Raw genomic sequence first — 17500 nt, forward strand, 5'->3', positions numbered from 1 at the left:
GCAACAGGAGAAGGTGTCTGATCGAGACAGCACGAGGCATTCTGGGACTCGGAGTTTCTGCTGTTTGTGAGGCTGCCTATAAATTGTGGATTTGTGAATGGATGGGATGGAATCGTAGGAGTCTGGGTCACTGCTGAAGCCACCAGTTTAAGAACCAGAGATGCACTGTGCGTTCTATGACTCCTGTTGCACAGTTTGTAAGGAGGATTTATAACAAAAAAGGCAAAGCCATAGCATTTGTCTAGTGTAGTCACTTTGAATCCGCTGGGGGAGGCCTTTAATCATAATTTGAGATCAGCACTCTCAGTCTGAGATGCTAAATATGCTCAATTGCTGATCATTTTGAATGTTACATGAGCTAGCGGCAAATGTGACTCCTGACACCAAATGTAACCCCAACACCGGTAGCAGTTGTTTGCAGCAGAGAAAAATGTTGGCATTGTGTATTTCGGCAAACCACATATATGTTGAATATTGACGTTTCTGAATCGAAAATACATATTGCATATTGTCGGGCAGGAACCTCTTATCTCGATATTCGAACTTTTTGTGTTTCTTTGGAAATGAATGCCCTACTTGATCATACTACAGCGTCACACAAAAGTAGCAGTTCTACAAGCTCAAAACGTGACGTGAAGCGACACGTTTTGAGCTTGAAGATCTGCTACTTTTTTTTATTTGAATCCTGAAAAGTAACAGTTTTGGACGCATGAGGTTTCCATCCGACAGAGACGATATCAACTTTTCCAGGTGCAGACCATATGAATTCAATCCTGAATTTTCGAATAGCGGTTATTCTATCACTTACTTTTTTGACTAATCGATACGTTTAAAAAAAAATATGTTTTATATATCAACAAATCGATTAACCACTTAAATGTTATTTTATACTTTGTCACTTAACAGTCATGCAAAAAAGTGAGCTTTTCACCTACAGTATAATGACATGCCCAAGATATGGATTGATTATTAATCGCTTATTTTATTAAATTATACAAATTAAACAAAAAAATCTATTCAATTGATTCATTCGATTAACTGTTGCACCCCTAAACTGGAATGGTGCTGGGTCAGTTTGGCCATCGCACCACTCGGACGCGCCTCACAGGGCCCGTGCTGATGGCATGCCTGCCTTGAAACGCCGACAGTCAACGTCTGTGGTTTGCAGAAACATAAAATGGCAAAAACTTTTCTCTGCCGGGTTGGGCCTTGAGGTTGTTAGATGGGATGAGGTAGCACGGCAGTTAGCAAACATAGAGCAGTCCAAGAAAAGGCTGGAATCATGGCAATACACAATTCAACAAGCTTTTAAACTAATGATGCCATCATGAGAGAAAAGGATAAGGACTCCACCAAAGATATTCAACAATGGGAGGGAAAAGGAGGATACTGGCTGGGGGCAGAGTTGCAGTTATTAACCCATTCAAAGCATCTGTGTCATTTTAGATATATTTGGCTATTCAAAAATAGCAGATAGCAGATGAGCTTGTAGATATCTTTGAAAAAATCGTGAAAATGTGTGCACATCTTTGAATATATATATATATTTTTAAGCGAACATTTGTAACTCAAATCTTTGCTTCTGGGGGTCCCTGGAACAAAATATTTTGAGATGGGGGTTCGCGGCCAAATACATATAATTTTGGGGGTCCTTGACATGAAAAAGTTTGAGAATATTATTATAGCAAGTTAAAAAAAAAAAAACTTTAGAAGACATTTGTAGAATCCACAGAAGCAAAGCTTTGAGTTACAAATGTTTGCTTTAAAAATATATATACTGTATATATTTAAGATTTTTTCAAAAAAATAGCAGATCTACAAGCTCATAGTGCGGCACTCGGTACCGCACTATGAGCTTGTATATCTGCTATTTTTGAATAGCCAAAGTATAAGATAATGGTTAAAGTGGTTAAAATCTAAAATGACAGATGCTTTCCCGGTCTTAATGGGTTAAAAAAGAAAAGAGGGTATATGAGGGGGATACGAAGGGAGGGATGAATCACATCATGGCAGACAAGTACTGAGGCAGTCCTGTAGAAGAGAATTACAATCAAGTAGGAGAAATGCATGATGGAACAAGTCAAATTCAAAATGCCACATTGTGACATGGAGTTATTAGTCATCCACTTTAAAAAAAACACACGACCACAAATTTGCCTCAACGTTCATCTGTTAGCATTGGATGTTGTAAGTTTAAAAGTGGATGGGTAATAAGTCAGCGGTCATCTTCTGCATTCACACTCAAACCATTTGTCAAAACTTTAAAACAAGCAGGAGTAATTCTTCCAAGCTGCAAACTCGTCCTCCATCCATGCAACGCTGTCATGTTTAGCACACTCCACCAGGATTCCCTTATCTAGCGGCACCTGCCTGGGAAGTGTATTTTTGAATATCATATCATCAACATGATCAGTAGGAAGTAAACCAGTGGTTCTCAAACGTTTTAATTATTTCAAGGACCCCCAGTGTGGTATGCATTAAGCCACGGACCTTTAACCCATTAAGACCGAGAAAACATCTGTCATGTTAGATTTTAACCATTATCTAATACTTTGGCTATTTTTTGAAAAATCATGAAAATTTGTGCAAATCTTTGAATATATCTGAAGTCTGACAGTGTCCATTTTATTCCATTTGGACATTCTCAGAGTTACAGACTGCCGACGGCGGCAAGGGTCCATATGGTTCCTTGCTATCAATCATTTAGCTGGGGACCCCCAAGACCAACGAGGGTCCCCGGACCCCAGTTTGAGAACCACTGAAGTAAACAATAGGAAATGCATTTAAATGGTGGGGTCACATTTGGCCGAGGAAACAGGAAGGTGAGGAAGACAGGACGTGCAGAGGACAGGTGTGCAAGTGAGACATGAAACAGAGGTTGGATTGTGGCATGGCATAGCAGAAAATAAAAGGTGGAGTTGGTTTGCTTTCAGAAGGTACTGTAGGCGACTTTACGCCTGTTTTGTATCATGGAAATGTTGCAAAGGTGATGTGTCTGTCATGATGTGTCAGTCTCAAAGGATAACATACTTTTACAGTATCTGTCCCTGCTGAACTGGATATACAGTATGACATTGATATATGAACCTTTTCAAATGCCTTAACAAGTCTTCTCAATTGAGAATTAAATGTATGCTTCTCAGAAAACTCTGCAGTGTTCCAGTACTTGGATAACCCAGACTTTTTCTAGATTTGACCAGACTAAACGCTGTTAAAGATTGAGTCTCATCATTGGTTGCAGTTGACGTCAAGTCAACACTTTCATTGCAGCTAAGAAGCTAACAAAATAATCAACAACCAACAACTGATTAGGATACTATATCATCAGTAAAATAACTGATTCTCAGAATGCTTTGGAGAGATATGTTGACCCGTTGGCATGGATCACACAAAGTATCATAAACCATGACCTAATGATTATGGTTACAAGAAGATAATAAACAGAAAAACTAAGTAAAGGATGTTGAAAGCCAATGAGGGAAGTATGGGCACGTGTGTCTGAGAGAAGAAGAGAGTGAAATGCTTTGGCCAGAGGAGGAAAGGATAGGATCGAGGAGAAGAAGTGTTTAAAGTTTTGAACATGTTCTGTGAAGTTATTGCCTTTATTATGTGATAAGAATACAAGTAACAAGATGCAAGGATTCATAAGCATTCTTCTCTCTTTTAACAGGAGACAAGGCAAAGATGACAGTGCAGTATACTACAGTGCAATGCTACACTAACAGTCCTGGGGCAGCAGTCCGAGGGTACATGAACAGGTGGTGGGGATTGAGAGCGGGTTGAGACCTCCAAGGCAAGAAAGAACCAAGCTCAGATAAAGAACCCTTATAAAGGTTCACAGACGGAAGAGCCATGGAAGTTCTTGTCAAGAGCTGTGACAGTACTCCATACTGACCAAATAAATTACTAAATTGCAGTATAGGACAATGTTTAATGTATCAATTTTGAGTTATTGCGAACTACCGTTTCTTGTTCCACGAAAGGCATACAGTAACAATGTTTGCCCAGCAGATGGCACTCCTATCCATGTCCAGTCATTTGACATCTATGTAGTTGCTGTTTCAAACTGAGCATTCATTTAAAATTTAAGAGCAGCTCTGACAAATAGTGTGGTCTCTTCCTTTCTGCTCATGTTGTTAATATTGGTGTGGAGAGATGACGGATAACGACTCTATGGTAGTTTAGACCAGTAGTTCCTAAAACTTTCAGTTCAAGACCCCAAATATAAATGTGGTGTCTCCCCGGTCCCCCCAAACATACACAAATATATTATAAAACCCTATTTAAAAAATACGAAAATAGCCGATCTAAACGCTCAGGTGTCACATCATGATCTTGTATTTGTATTGTCACTATCCTAAAATTGCCTAGAAGGTTGGTGGACGGCCCGACCGACAGTGGACGTCACAAACGTAACATCCGGACTTAAGAGGCGCACCACTGCCACACCAGGGACCATGTGGGCACAAACACTGTTCAGAGGTCTGCCATGACAATAGTCACACCAGGGGCCATGTGTGGCCCAGTTTCGCACCGTTGCTCCAATCTGCACCAGTCCTGCCACAACTACTGTTATGGTGTATGCCATCAGAATAGCCACACCAGAGACCACGTGTAGGTGCCACAGGTGCGCAAAACGTGGCGCAAACACTGTTTAGGGGTCTGCCATGACAATAGTCACGCCATGAGTCATGTGTGGCCCCCAGGGGGCCCTGACGTGGCCCCTGCTCCAATCCTCACCAAACTTGGCACAAACGCTATTCAGATGTCTGCCATGACAATACAGTCACACCAGAGGCCATGTGTTTCTCCCAGGGGCCAAATTAGGGCCCCCGGGCGTCACTGGTACACTGTTGCTACAATCCGCACCAAACTCGGCACAAACATTGTTCAGGGGACTGCCATGATAATAGTCACACCTGGGGCCACATATGGGGCCCCTGGGGGCCACAGGCACACCATTGTTCCAATGCGAACCAGAAGTGCCACAAACTAGTAGTCACACCAGGGGCCACATAGTCACCAAAACACAGCAAACGTGGCACAAACATTGTTCAAGGGTCTGCCATTTATTTATATCTACTCACGAGTCGCGACCCATAAAAATGTTTGCATGACCCAATGTTTGGGAAACACTGGTTTAGACAAGGGTTCAGCATGCGTACACGTGGGTCACAGCTAAGGCCTGTATGAGTGGGGGGGGGTTACAAGACAGGGGTCCTCTTGAAAGGTACTCCGATAAAGGTGGTGTTGCTTGCCGAAAATACCCCAAAAAGCAAGCAAAAGTAAGTCCCAAAGCTGTGAGCTTGTAGATCGGCTATTTCTGGCGAGCGGATACAGTTTGCCTTTTTTGGTCTCTACCGGGGGTGGAGGAGTGGGGGAGAGGGAGTGTACCTGCTCGTCCTTCAGTGTCTGTGCGCGCTTGATCTTGCTCTGACGGTAGTATTCCATGATCATCATGGCGGCATAGATTTTCCCAACCGTCAGGTCTGTGGCTGCTGAGAGAATGACAAGTTACCCTGCAAGATTAGACCCGTCGGTATGAACCCTGAGCGATAGCAATGGGAGAGAAGGGGGAAAGGCATGCGTACACACACACACACACACACACACACACACACACACACACACACACACACGAAATCTTACACGCACTCCACACAAATACACTCTCACACAAATACACAAACAACAAGGCAATGGTCTTTTCACCAACAGTCAGACTTTGTGTTACATTTTAATATTTCTTTAATTCATAATTTTTTTTTTCTCCAACTAAACAAAAAATTGAACTTCATTCCCATGACCAAAAGCCATTCATTGTGTAGATATATTCTGGTTGATGTACAAAATAATAACACTAACAAAACAAAACCCAATTTGGCTTTGAAGCTATTGAATAGCTTCAAAACCATTTTGGGTTTTGAAGCACAAATGCCAAATGCTAAATGCCAGGATGCTTAATGTTGACATTCTGAAACTGATGCTGTTAAAGATTAGTTTTCCCTTTTAAAATCCAATTCATATCTTCACAATGGAATGGTCTGGAGTCATCTTAAAGAGAAGTGCATTCACAGGCATTGAGCTACAGTGTTGCGCATTTGTGAACCGTGTCTGCACACCACTCGCCAGCGTGCTAAATTCACACCATTTCCATTTTCCATTCTCATGTATGACACACTAAAACAACCTCTGAATACAGAGTTGCATACCCCTGGTGGTATATGGGATGTCCCCAGGGGGTATGAGAAAAAAAAGAGAACAGACATAACGGTTAAACTAAAAAAAGAAAATATTTGCTACCAAACATTTGCCAGTGCTGCTAGTCATGAATCTTAAAAAAATACTTTCATAAGTTTATAAATTATGAGCAGAATTATTTTTTTAAGTACCTGGTCTGAAATTCATTGTAGGGCTATATCTTATTTGTAATATTGTGGGGTGACATGTCCAACATCAAGATTAAACACAGGACCAGATTGAATCTGGAGAATAATGGCCACAGCCATTAAGCGTCTATTAATTGAATTTTACGTCTACAAAATAATGTTATTAATGTTATATAGTCATATAAATCATATTGTAGCTCAATTAAAAATGATCCAGGCACCACCATGATTACTTGCATAGTAGGAGGTTCTTCAGGTCAGTTTGAAATGCTTTCAGGGTACAATGCTCAAGAAACGGTGGCCGGAAACTCGTCTAAACCATCTCAATCCAATTCCCCAAATCGTGAATTTAGCAACCTGGCGAGCAGCAACACAGATCGTTGGTTTCAAACGCGGCTAGCCTTCAAATCTCATGCTTTCTTGCAGTTACTTGTAGCAGTTACATCATTATGCAACTAGTGCTTTGGCACCCGTGCATTTGTTAGCATGTCATTAACATTGTGTCAAACTACACTAATTTCTGCAAAAGCACAGCCAGCAACATAGTCTACATTGCTGACTGGACCTGGAGTGAAAAGACATCTATAGAGAGCTGATCTATAGTGAGGCACCCTCTGATCTCAGGGACAGAGAACTGTTGGGTGTGAGATTGTAGATCTGTTATTTTCAGGCTATTTTCAACTCAGCCTTGAGGGTTCTGGGATTGCCTGGGATTGTAGGTGTAGGTGAACTGTAGATGGAGTGTTGCATGGAATGTGCTTGTTTTTATGTCTTATACTGTAATGTATCGTACAGAATGTATTAGCATAGAATCGTTAGTAGGGGAGTGTGTCAGTGTTGGCATGCATGCGTGCATATCTGTACAGGCCTGCAGTCTGTGTGTGTGTACGTGCGTATGTATGTGTACACATGCATATAGTCTAGTAGCAGAATGGTTGAAGAAAGCCAATCCGTTCAGTACAGTTATACTTATAGTACACCTTTCAGATCAGGACGCACACGTGCACAAGTAATATTTGGACTGCCAGATTAACTGACATCGCACTCACACTGAGCAGCAGAAGCTAACAATTTTTCTGGTCCTGGGGAGGGGAAATTGCTTTTACAGCTTCACCCAGGTGATGGCTGCTCAGATGGTTCTGATGAGTGCAGGGTAAGTGCAGGCTGTTAAGGTGCGTTCACACAAAAGGTGAAGACATTTTTTCGTGCGGCCAGATTACAAAGCTAATGCAAAGAGGCGAATTGGCGCGTTGTTGCATCGGCCGGCGTGAATGCAAATGCACAAAATTCGCCTCTTACTCGTCTTCACTCGAGTTGAAATATTCCAACTCGGGCGAAGTTCGCATCGCAAATGAAGCGACGGGTAAAATATCTTCGCCTCCTGTGTGAATGCAGCTTTAGAGGTTAAGAGTGTTGTTCAGGGACAGACACATAGACTGGGCGGACCAAGGGTCGAACCAGCAACCCTTCCGATTCCCAGACGTCCCATCTACCCACTCAGCCACCGTCGCCCCGATGGTGTACAAGCTTAACTGTGAATTCTGTGAATTCTGCCAAGCCCCATGTGTACGGTATATACAGTGTATGTCCGTCAAGTCCTCAGCCTGCGGTAATGCATTCATATGTTAGTAGGCCTGCCATGTGTATGTGTAGTGCGTGCAGGTTTAGGGCATAGTAGTGTCAGCCGTATCAGAGGGTGCAGCGGTGAGAGAGAGAGAGAGACAGGCTGAGAGAAGCGATCCTCTGGTGGCGGTGAACACGTAACAATCTGGGACAGCGCCCGGGGAGAGGGGAGTGGTCGGGCAGAATCGATGGGCCCTCCCCCCCTCCCCTCCCGCACTTCCTGCAACTTACACTTGTGCGGCGTAACCAGCAGGTCCAAGGTCTTTTGAGAGAGATTAGGCCAGATTGCCATCATCTCTTTCCTGAGCTCAGCATCCATCTGGTGCTTGTCCACGACTACTTGTCCTGGGCATACATGCAAAACACACATACACGCACACACGCACGCACGCACGCACAAACAAACAAACACGCACGCAAAAACGCGCGCACACACACACACACACACAAACACACACAAACACAGTATACAGTACGTACGTAGAAATTGTACATCCACATGCGGATAAGGGAAAGCATACCAGTCAAACACACACACACACACACACACACACACACACACACACACACACACACACACACACACACACACACACACACACACACACACACACACACACACACACACACACACACATTTATTCACAACATCAAAGAGAAACAAGAAGGAATGTACAGACGTGAAAACAAACGTGCGCACGCACACGCACACGCACACGCACACGCACACACACAGACACACACACACACACACACACACACACACAGAAAGAAAAGGTTTTGTTAAAGCTAATCAAAACATCACAGTTATAGTGTTACAGTGTGCAGTATTCAGCTATGGATAACTGATAGCCACGCTGTACACACTATAGCGATTTCCAGAACATGCTTTTCAACTGAGACGAGTCCAAATCTGCCATCTAACAGACAGGGTCATCCCACCTCCACCTGGAACCAATAGAAGACACATTTCAACATCAGTAGCACATACACTAGAGCAATGGTTCCCAAACACTGGTTCGGGACCCATTTGTGGGTCGCGCACACATTTGAGTGGGTTGCGAGTAAAAAATCCTTAATTATTTGTTTCCTACATTTTCTTTTTAATTATTTTTTTAAGCAAAAAAAAAGAGGAAACATCTTCAAGAATTAAAAACAAACTCAATGTTTTTTCTAAATAATATAAATATACATTTAAAAAATCAAAGAAATTCCATTAATTAGAAAACAAATGTTTAAGAAATAGTGAAAATAGCCGATCTACAAGTTCGCAAAGCGAGGCGTTATGAGCTTGTAGATCTGCTATTTTCCCTTGCTTGGGTCCCGGGGAAATCGAATCTTTCTTTTGGGTCTCGACCTAAAACGTTTGGGAACCACTGCAGAGACAGATAACAGCACAGTTCAGATAAACACTACATACAGTCTGCACTGTGTGCTGCTTTGTGCTGTATTCGATACTCCGCACTTGATTTGGATGCACGCCGGTGTCGTGCACCAAAGATAGCCGATCTACAAGCTCACAACATGCCACATCGTGACACGTTGCGAGCTTGTAGATCGGCCATCTTCAGGTATAAATCAGGCAATAGACTGGGATCGGCATCGGAATGAGCTGAGATGTCCGGGTTCAAAAGGACACAGACAGCGCTGCACCGAGGGGCGACAAGTACGTGGGAAAACACACCAGAGGACACAAAATATAGGGTTCCCAACCTTCTGAAACCTTGGCGATCTTGATGTCCAGCGCCGTGCGGATCAGGGCCATGAGGGTGGAGTTGAAGTGGACCGAGTTGTCATCGGCGACAGGCAAGTCCATGCGGAGCAGTCTCTGCAGGAGAGCCAATCAGGGAGGGAGGTGAGAAAAGCAGGAAGTATGCTAATGTGGCAGGTGTTTGGAACCTCCAGGAGACAGGGGGGGATATTTTGTTGGGGGGGGGGGGGGGGTAAGGAGGCAGGGAGAGCTCTGAAGCATCTCGAGTATAGGTACTGTGGGTCTGTCTCTCCCTCAGTCAGCGTAACCAATGTCTGGGACTCGACAGTACCACACCTGTCTGTCAATTCACCCATTCTTGATTTTGAGTGGTAAAGATGTAAATGAAGTTGCAACTTGCACACACTAGATATGGAACACATTCTAATCTCTTTTGTGCACAGATAACCTGTGAGTCTCAAGGTGTTCATTTTTGTCCAGGCACAGTCATATTTTGTCACCACAAATAATATCTCTATTTGGTATCTCTAAGTTGGTCCCTCGAGTCAAGCATTCATTTGTTTCCTTTTCACAGTGATATCAAAACAATTCCTCATGACCGAGAGCTCTCACAGGTTTGTTGACTGACAATTAGCATTTCATTGAAGAAACAGCAGAGACAGACTGAGCAGACCGCCACCCGATATTTCAGAGCTCCCCGTAGTGGTTTGGAGGTTCACAGTAAAATAAGACAGCAACAACAGAGACCCAGGTGATAAACCAATAAACCAAAACCAGTCGAGGGACTGTAAAAAAGGTGAAGGGGACGCTGACGTTTTTGTTTATCAGTTTAATCTTTCTCAGGTCTTGTTGGCTTAATAGATGCACATAAAAACAACACACACTAATAGTTGACAGAGTGCCATTAGTGTGTGTGTGTGTGTGTGTGTGTGTGTGTGTGTGTGTGTGTGTGTGTGTGTGTGTGTGTGTGTGTGTGTGTGAGAGTGTGTGTGAGGTGACAGAGGACGGCGACAACCTAGACATGCAGAATCCCATGCTAACCCGCCCTGACCCCGACTAAACCCCTCATTCCAACCAACCCAACAAACATTTCCCTCCCCCTTGCATATCCCGTCCCCATGCAACATGCAATGCACACGCAATATGCCTCACAGGACAAGCAGCTGTGCAGCCGTACACAGAAAGCATCCTCTTGGCGACGTAAAAAATGAGTTTGAGACTTATTTTTAAGTGGATGTTACTGCATGGAATACGTTTTGGTAGACCATGGTAGAGCGGTGAGCTCTATCAGTGGTTCTCTGATGTATAATTTGGGAGAAATGGACACAGGCCTATAGTGTTAATAGGAGAGAGAAAACATCATTCTGCGCAAAGAGAAAAACAAAATGGCCACCATGGCAGCCTTGTTTGTGTTGTAAGAGGGGAAAGGGGTATTTTTCTCTGGGGTGGATTATAGGTGTCCGGAAAACATGAGACTTAAGCAAACTTGCTATCTGAAAATAGATAAAAGCAGAAAATAAAAAAAATTCTGATGTTGAGATGTAAAGGGGTAAAACTATATTTGGACAAAGAAAACCCGAAAGATTATAATGTGCAAGCGCAAAAAAAAATGAAACTCATGGCTAAAGGCAGAGGAAAAACAAGAGAAGAAAGAAAGATCTACCACCACGCAAGTTTGTAAGAGAGCATTCCTGACAGAAGCCTCTACTGTCAAGATGGAGAATAATATTAAAGGTCTGAAATAGTGGCGTTATGGGCCTCATTGTTCTGTGGGCTAGTTTTGAGGTTAGGATTTAAAGGTCAACGGTAAGGGTTTGGACTGCTGTCACTGGCAAGGTAGCTACGTATGGAGGGTGGAAGAACAGGTCAGGTAGAAACACAAGAGATGCTGGGCATCTGGAAAGCCAAAACAACACATGTCAAGAGAGGGAGTGTTGTATGGACCGAACCATTGCAGGTGCAGGTTAAGGGTTTAACTTTTACTTCTGGAGGGAGGCTGTTAGGAAGACTGACTATGGGGTTAAAATACTTTTTTTTTTTTAAGAAACGGGGTGAGAAAGAAAGGAGCAAATATGAGGCAAAGCCTGCACAGAGATGGAAAGGAGGATGGAAGATATAACAGAGCATACGGAAAGAGTCTGAGAGATGAGAGATGGCAGCGGAAAGATACTGCGTAAGCTGCTCAGAGAAGAAACAGGGAGAGCTGAGCCTTGGGAGCATACCTGGGTCAAATAAGTGTTTTGAGAGCATTTTTTAAAGTTTTTATTAGTCTACGTACAGGTAGTGGATCACCGGAGTAGGTTGCCACAACCTGGCAGGAAATGTAGGCAATCACAATCACTATTTTGTATATTCTGCAGTGAACTTAACATACTGTATATATCCCTCTCTTCTGGTAGTGCAGACAGGGTAAAAATATAACTCTAAAACATTTGGACCCATTACTTGACCAAGGTCTGCTTGGGAGAGGGTGGGGGATTTTGGAGGACAGCAATGGCTAGCGATGGAGAGATCTCCTGTGCCTACAGGCTGTGTGACTGTCTGCCCCTGAGGCTCACAGCGATCTGCCAGTGATGTGGCATAATGTTACGCGTAAAGGCAGCAGAGCGCAGGGTTAATAACAGAGATGTGTTAGATGGAATCACAGAATGGTTGCTCCTCAGCAATGTGTTGCAATGTTACATTTTTTGTAGCATCACTGTGTATTTCCCATTTACAGTACATAAGAGCAAGACATGCATAGCGAGAAAATGCATAATGTGGTTGTGTGTGCTTGTGTTCAATAAGTGACAAAACGAAAGATGGTAGGGAGTGTGTTATATGTGTGTTTAGGGATTGGTTGCCGGAGCATGCAGAACGCAGGTAAAAAGGTGTGTAGCCATGAGGGGGATGGGTGGGAGGACAGTATGCAGAGAGGAGGGGGGCTGGAAACAGAGTAGAACTGCATTGACAGAAGAACCAATGGACAGGGAGGGAAAAAGCTTGAACTTGCAGATAGAAAGGCTGCTCGGTAGGGCCAGAGCTACAGCACTAATAATGGCAGAAAATAAATAAATAATTGCTTTTATTCAACGACAAAATGTTTTCCAAACGGAAGCAAATACATAGCTGCTAACACAGGCCTATCTGTTACCTACAATGAAAAAGCATGTATGTAAGAACTTATGTAAGGCTGATGAGACCTGATCTTTACGCGCACGTGTGTGTGTGTGTGTGTGTGTGTGTGTGTGTGTGTGTGTGTGTGTGTGTGTGTGTGTGTGTGTGTGTGTGTCTCATCCACAGGACGGAGCGACTCAGAGGACATAAGTCTTGTGGACCTTCCAAGCCCTGCTGCACACGCATGCTTCTGTGTGAATGTGTGTGTGTGTCTGTATTTTATCTGTGTCTGTGGATTTTCATCATCATACATTAAAGCGGCACTATATAACTTTTTTTTTTATGAATAAAATGTAATTTGGTCCAATCGGTATGGTAGAGTATGTTAATACAATATAACGTAGTATGTATTTTGTCTCCCTGCTCTTCTATTGACAAAGGCCATGTCTCACCTAGACACAGCGGCATGGAAACATTTGGGAACCCCTGCATTAAAGACATGTAAACTTTAATGTATACGCCGCACAAAATGATTTACTGTTATCATGTAATTGAGGGAATACTATAATGCAAATATTCTGCAAAACCTTTGAGGTGGAAAATAACATCGAGCGTCAACATGAAGTGTTTATGTGGTTTGAGGGTGAATGTTTGCATATGTGTCTTCCTTGTACACGGTGCAAACGAGCTGAGAAGGTCCCTCCGTTCGCCCCCTCCTGTGGATCCACCCGCTGGCCTGACCCTGCTTCACCCTGAGTGCTTCACCGCCCACTTTTAACTCCACCCCAACCCCCACATCACCACCATCACCACACAATGTCACAACAACACACCAGCGACCCCCAACTCGCCACGGAAAGAAATGCACGAGGAAAGACAGAAAGAAAGGTAGAAAATAGGAAAGAGGCAAAGAATGAAAGAAAGAAAGAAACCAAATGACGACGACACTAAAGTTACACACCACGGTGAGCGTTGTTTCCCTACGCCCCGCCCCCCATCCCGGACCCCCCGTACCCAAGCCCATTACACCCTTTTAGGTGGGGGTGTTGATGTGGGCATACAAGGGTCGGGCGGGTCCCTTCCTGACCTTGTAGGCCACCCGCGCTGGACACCTCTTCCCGAGGCCTAGCGGAGGACACATGTGCCTGAGCATGTCATACATATCCCTGCAACTGATCCTGCCACTGCCCAGCGCCAGTCAGCGTGTCAACACCAGCATCAAACATAGAGAGAGAAAGAGAGAGAGAGAGGAAGAGAGGGAATCAGAGTGTTAGTGAGGGAGGGGGCAGAGAGAGAGAGAGAGAGAGAGAGAGAGAGAGAGAGAGAGAGAGAGATGAAGGAGTGGAGGAGAGGTGAGAGAGGTAGAAGTGCAGTGCAGAGAGAGAGAGAGAGAGAGAGGGAGAGAGAGAGAGAGAGAGAGAGAGAGAGAGAGACAGAGAGAGATGAATGAAGGAGTGGAGGAGAGGAGAGGTGAGAGAGGTAGAAGTGCAGTGCAGAGAGAGAGAGAGAGAGGGGGGGGGAGGGAGAGATCTCAGAATAGGTGCGTGAAATAGAAGTTGTTGATACAAGAGAGAAAAAGAGAAAAGACAAAATAAATTAATAATAATAAAAAAATAACAGAGAGACGGTTACCGGGTAGATTTTGAGAGATTGTGGCTGTGAGTCTGGTTTTGTCAGCGAGCGAGTGAGGCTGCCTGACTCGTATGAATAGAGAGAATAGAATAGAAAGAAGGAATAGAAGGAACTTTTAGAGAGTTGAGACTTTACTTTTTTTCCACCTTTTTATGCAAACAGAACAGTGGTGTATGTGTGTGTTTGCATAGAAGAGCAGGGCAGTGCTTGAAAGCAGGCACCAAGCTGCTCCTGCTGCGACGTTACAGGGAGGAGGTGGGGACAGAGAGAGTGAGAGAGAGAGAGAGATAAACGAGAAAGAGATAGAGGAGGGAGGGGTGTCAATGCAGTTTCTGTCTTTCCCCCAACCCCTAAAAACCAAGAACAATGCAACGCTACAGATTCCACAGTAGTAGCCTAGCTGTGGCTCCACAGCAAGCGAAAGAAAACAAATAAACCAAACGAGGGAAAAAACAAAAGTGTAAAAATACTGTATATATTTTGTAACAATAAAACCAAACTCAATTCATGATTATTATTGTTATTAATATTCTCATATTTTTGTTTTTACAAAATTTCAATGCTTCATTTCCCTCGGTGCATTTCACATGCGATTCTGGTTGTCTGCATTGTCCTGCACATTCTCCTAGCAGTTCAGAATGCAGGTCCATAATGGTGGAAGTTGTAAAAAATTAAAAAAAGAGAGAAATCATAAAATAATATAAAGCAACATTCATTCCATTCCTGGATGCTGCAGCTAGCAGGTGTGGTTGAGAGGTTTCGTTTGAATGGAAGTCAAACCTTGCAGGCCACCCTATGGGGGCATTTCTTGCCTAAGCCAAGAGGCGGGTCGATAACTCGCAATAAACTGTACATGTCCTTATAATGAATGCGCCCGCTGCAAGAAGAATACAAGGGGGGAGGGAAGGGGTGTTAAAACACACACACACAATCACAAAAAAAAACATATGTAACACGCAAAGAAGAGAGAACATGTGGAAGAAGAACACAACATTGACAGAATCACAGTATATCAATACACTGTACAATAGGTTTACTGTAAAATAACAGAATCCCCAGAATAAGCCTGCACACAACACGCACACGCGCACATTCCGTACATTCTGTACACAGGGACACACAGCCCACTGGAGCTCTGTCCCAGCTCCCCTGCACTGGGCTCACCACTTTTCGCCTCTTCCGTTCCTTTCTCTCTCTCCTCATCCCTACGTCTCCCAACCCTATCCCCATTCCCTCATTGGATCCTCTAGTCTAGGCAACTCCTAATTGGATGTGTGCAGTGTAATTAACAAATTGTTAATTGAGACAAACTGCTTAATAGCCACTTGTGACGGGCAGTCACCCTCCCTCTTAAATGCGTGTTGCACGCCTGCCTTGTTGGTTCTGCAGCTGCTAGCAAAGCTTCCTGTTGTCTGTACAATAAACAGACAAAAGGGTAACTTCATGAATTATTGTCAGTGTTCAGTGTGTGGTCATTGTCTTGTGGTCAATTTACCATTTATTTAGTAGAACTTATTCTACCTTGTTTTTAACTGAGAGGACTACTTAATTATGTGTATGTCAGGTATGTATACATTATAGTATAGTATAGAATAAGGAGTGGTGGTAGCCTCCAGTATTGCTTAAATAAACTACTACTACTAATTACTCTACACTGGAAATATTGTGCAATTTCTTGCACTAATTGTCAGAAAATATTCATTTATGAGCTATGTTGGGAGAAAATCGATCCCAGAAGACAAACAATAAGCAAACATGGACATTATGAAATTATAATGTGAAATGTGGCAGCATTGTGGTTTAAAAAGGTTGCTCTTTAGTTAAATGTAGTTCAACTACCTGAACTACATTTAACGTCCCAACAATGAGTATAAGTTTAAAGACACATTCTGTTAGAACTGGGAGACTTAGGTGCTTTACGGTTTTTCACCATGATGTTTTCTGAATTCTGTATTTCTTAATTCCTTCCCTTCCTACCGTGCTACCTTCTCGTTCCTGTCTGAAACAGGACAGAGCGAGGCCCAACAGATACATGCACAGACACCTCCACACAAGATAGGTGTGGGGGTTTGGGGGGTAAAAAGGTTGGGGGGTAAAAGGTTTTCTTCCCCATTCCAGTTTGCTGGAAATGGGGAAGTAACTTGTAGAGGTTGCGGAGAAATAAGTTTACATCATTAAATGATATCGGTTTGATATATCATTGCCTTTTTAACCCCACACCAATCTCCACTGCATTTAAACAAACCTCTCCCCATATAGCTGGAAACCTGTTTTCCATCGTTGCATTCTACGTGTGTTCTATCTCTTCACATCTATTGCTACAAACATACTGCCTGAGACTGATAGTCAGGTGACGGCTCTGTATGCTGCTTTGCTCTCATGGGTATTTTATTCCCAAGGTGGGCCACTGCGCGCACAGTCTGGGAACCCATTTGGTTAAAAGGGGGGGGGACTTCCTGTGTAGAAACAGGAACTCGGTTTGGCCCCTCACCTTTCTCCTCCACTTCCTCCCGGGTGCTTCTGTGTTTATTCCTACTGACAACAACACTACATGTTTATGGGTACTACGGACACACACATTCAATGCTTCAATTGGCACGGAGCGGAAAGCCGTGCAATGGCAACAAAACGCTCTGTTCCCATTGAAAAGCATTAGCATAATCCGCCGCATAGGCAGAATGAAACTCTGGTGTGTCCGTACCCTAAAACAATGGTGCTGACAGATTCTGCTGTTAGCAGAGTCTGTCTTGAGAAATTACAGCGTGCATGGCCTGTCGCTGTCCTTCAGCAGTGGTGCTGAACCATTCACCAGTCTATGCATGTAGAGCGACATGTGCTGTCCTTGGTTTGTCCATTGTGTCAGATTCATTCAACTTGCTTTGCTCAAAAAGTGTCGGTGTGTGATAACTATACGATGTCAGCTGTCTTACAGTCATGAATTTTTAAATGATTATATCAAAAAGGAGGCCCGCTCGTATGTGCTGAGAGCCTAGCTCTGTCCTGTTGCCCTCTTTCTTGCTTTCTTTCTTTCTTTCTTTCTTTCTGCAGT

The 17500-nt window shown here is 43.5% G+C and overlaps 1 protein-coding gene across 1 annotated transcript in view; it reads right to left on the reverse strand.

Moving 5' to 3' along the window:
- The window catches only part of cacna1aa (calcium channel, voltage-dependent, P/Q type, alpha 1A subunit, a), a gene marked incomplete at both ends in the record, with an annotated part of 143437 nt that overhangs the window by 12355 nt on the left and 113582 nt on the right, over positions 1–17500 (reverse strand). Inside the window, 4 exon segments of the mRNA XM_084071677.1 lie at positions 5395–5498; positions 8244–8351; positions 9726–9840; positions 15232–15328. Coding sequence (XP_083927803.1) covers positions 5395–5498; positions 8244–8351; positions 9726–9840; positions 15232–15328 — 424 coding nt within the window.

Source organism: Gymnoscopelus microlampas, assembly GCF_963454915.1.
Source record: "Gymnoscopelus microlampas genome assembly, chromosome: 11".
Lineage (NCBI taxonomy): Eukaryota > Metazoa > Chordata > Actinopteri > Myctophiformes > Myctophidae > Gymnoscopelus > Gymnoscopelus microlampas.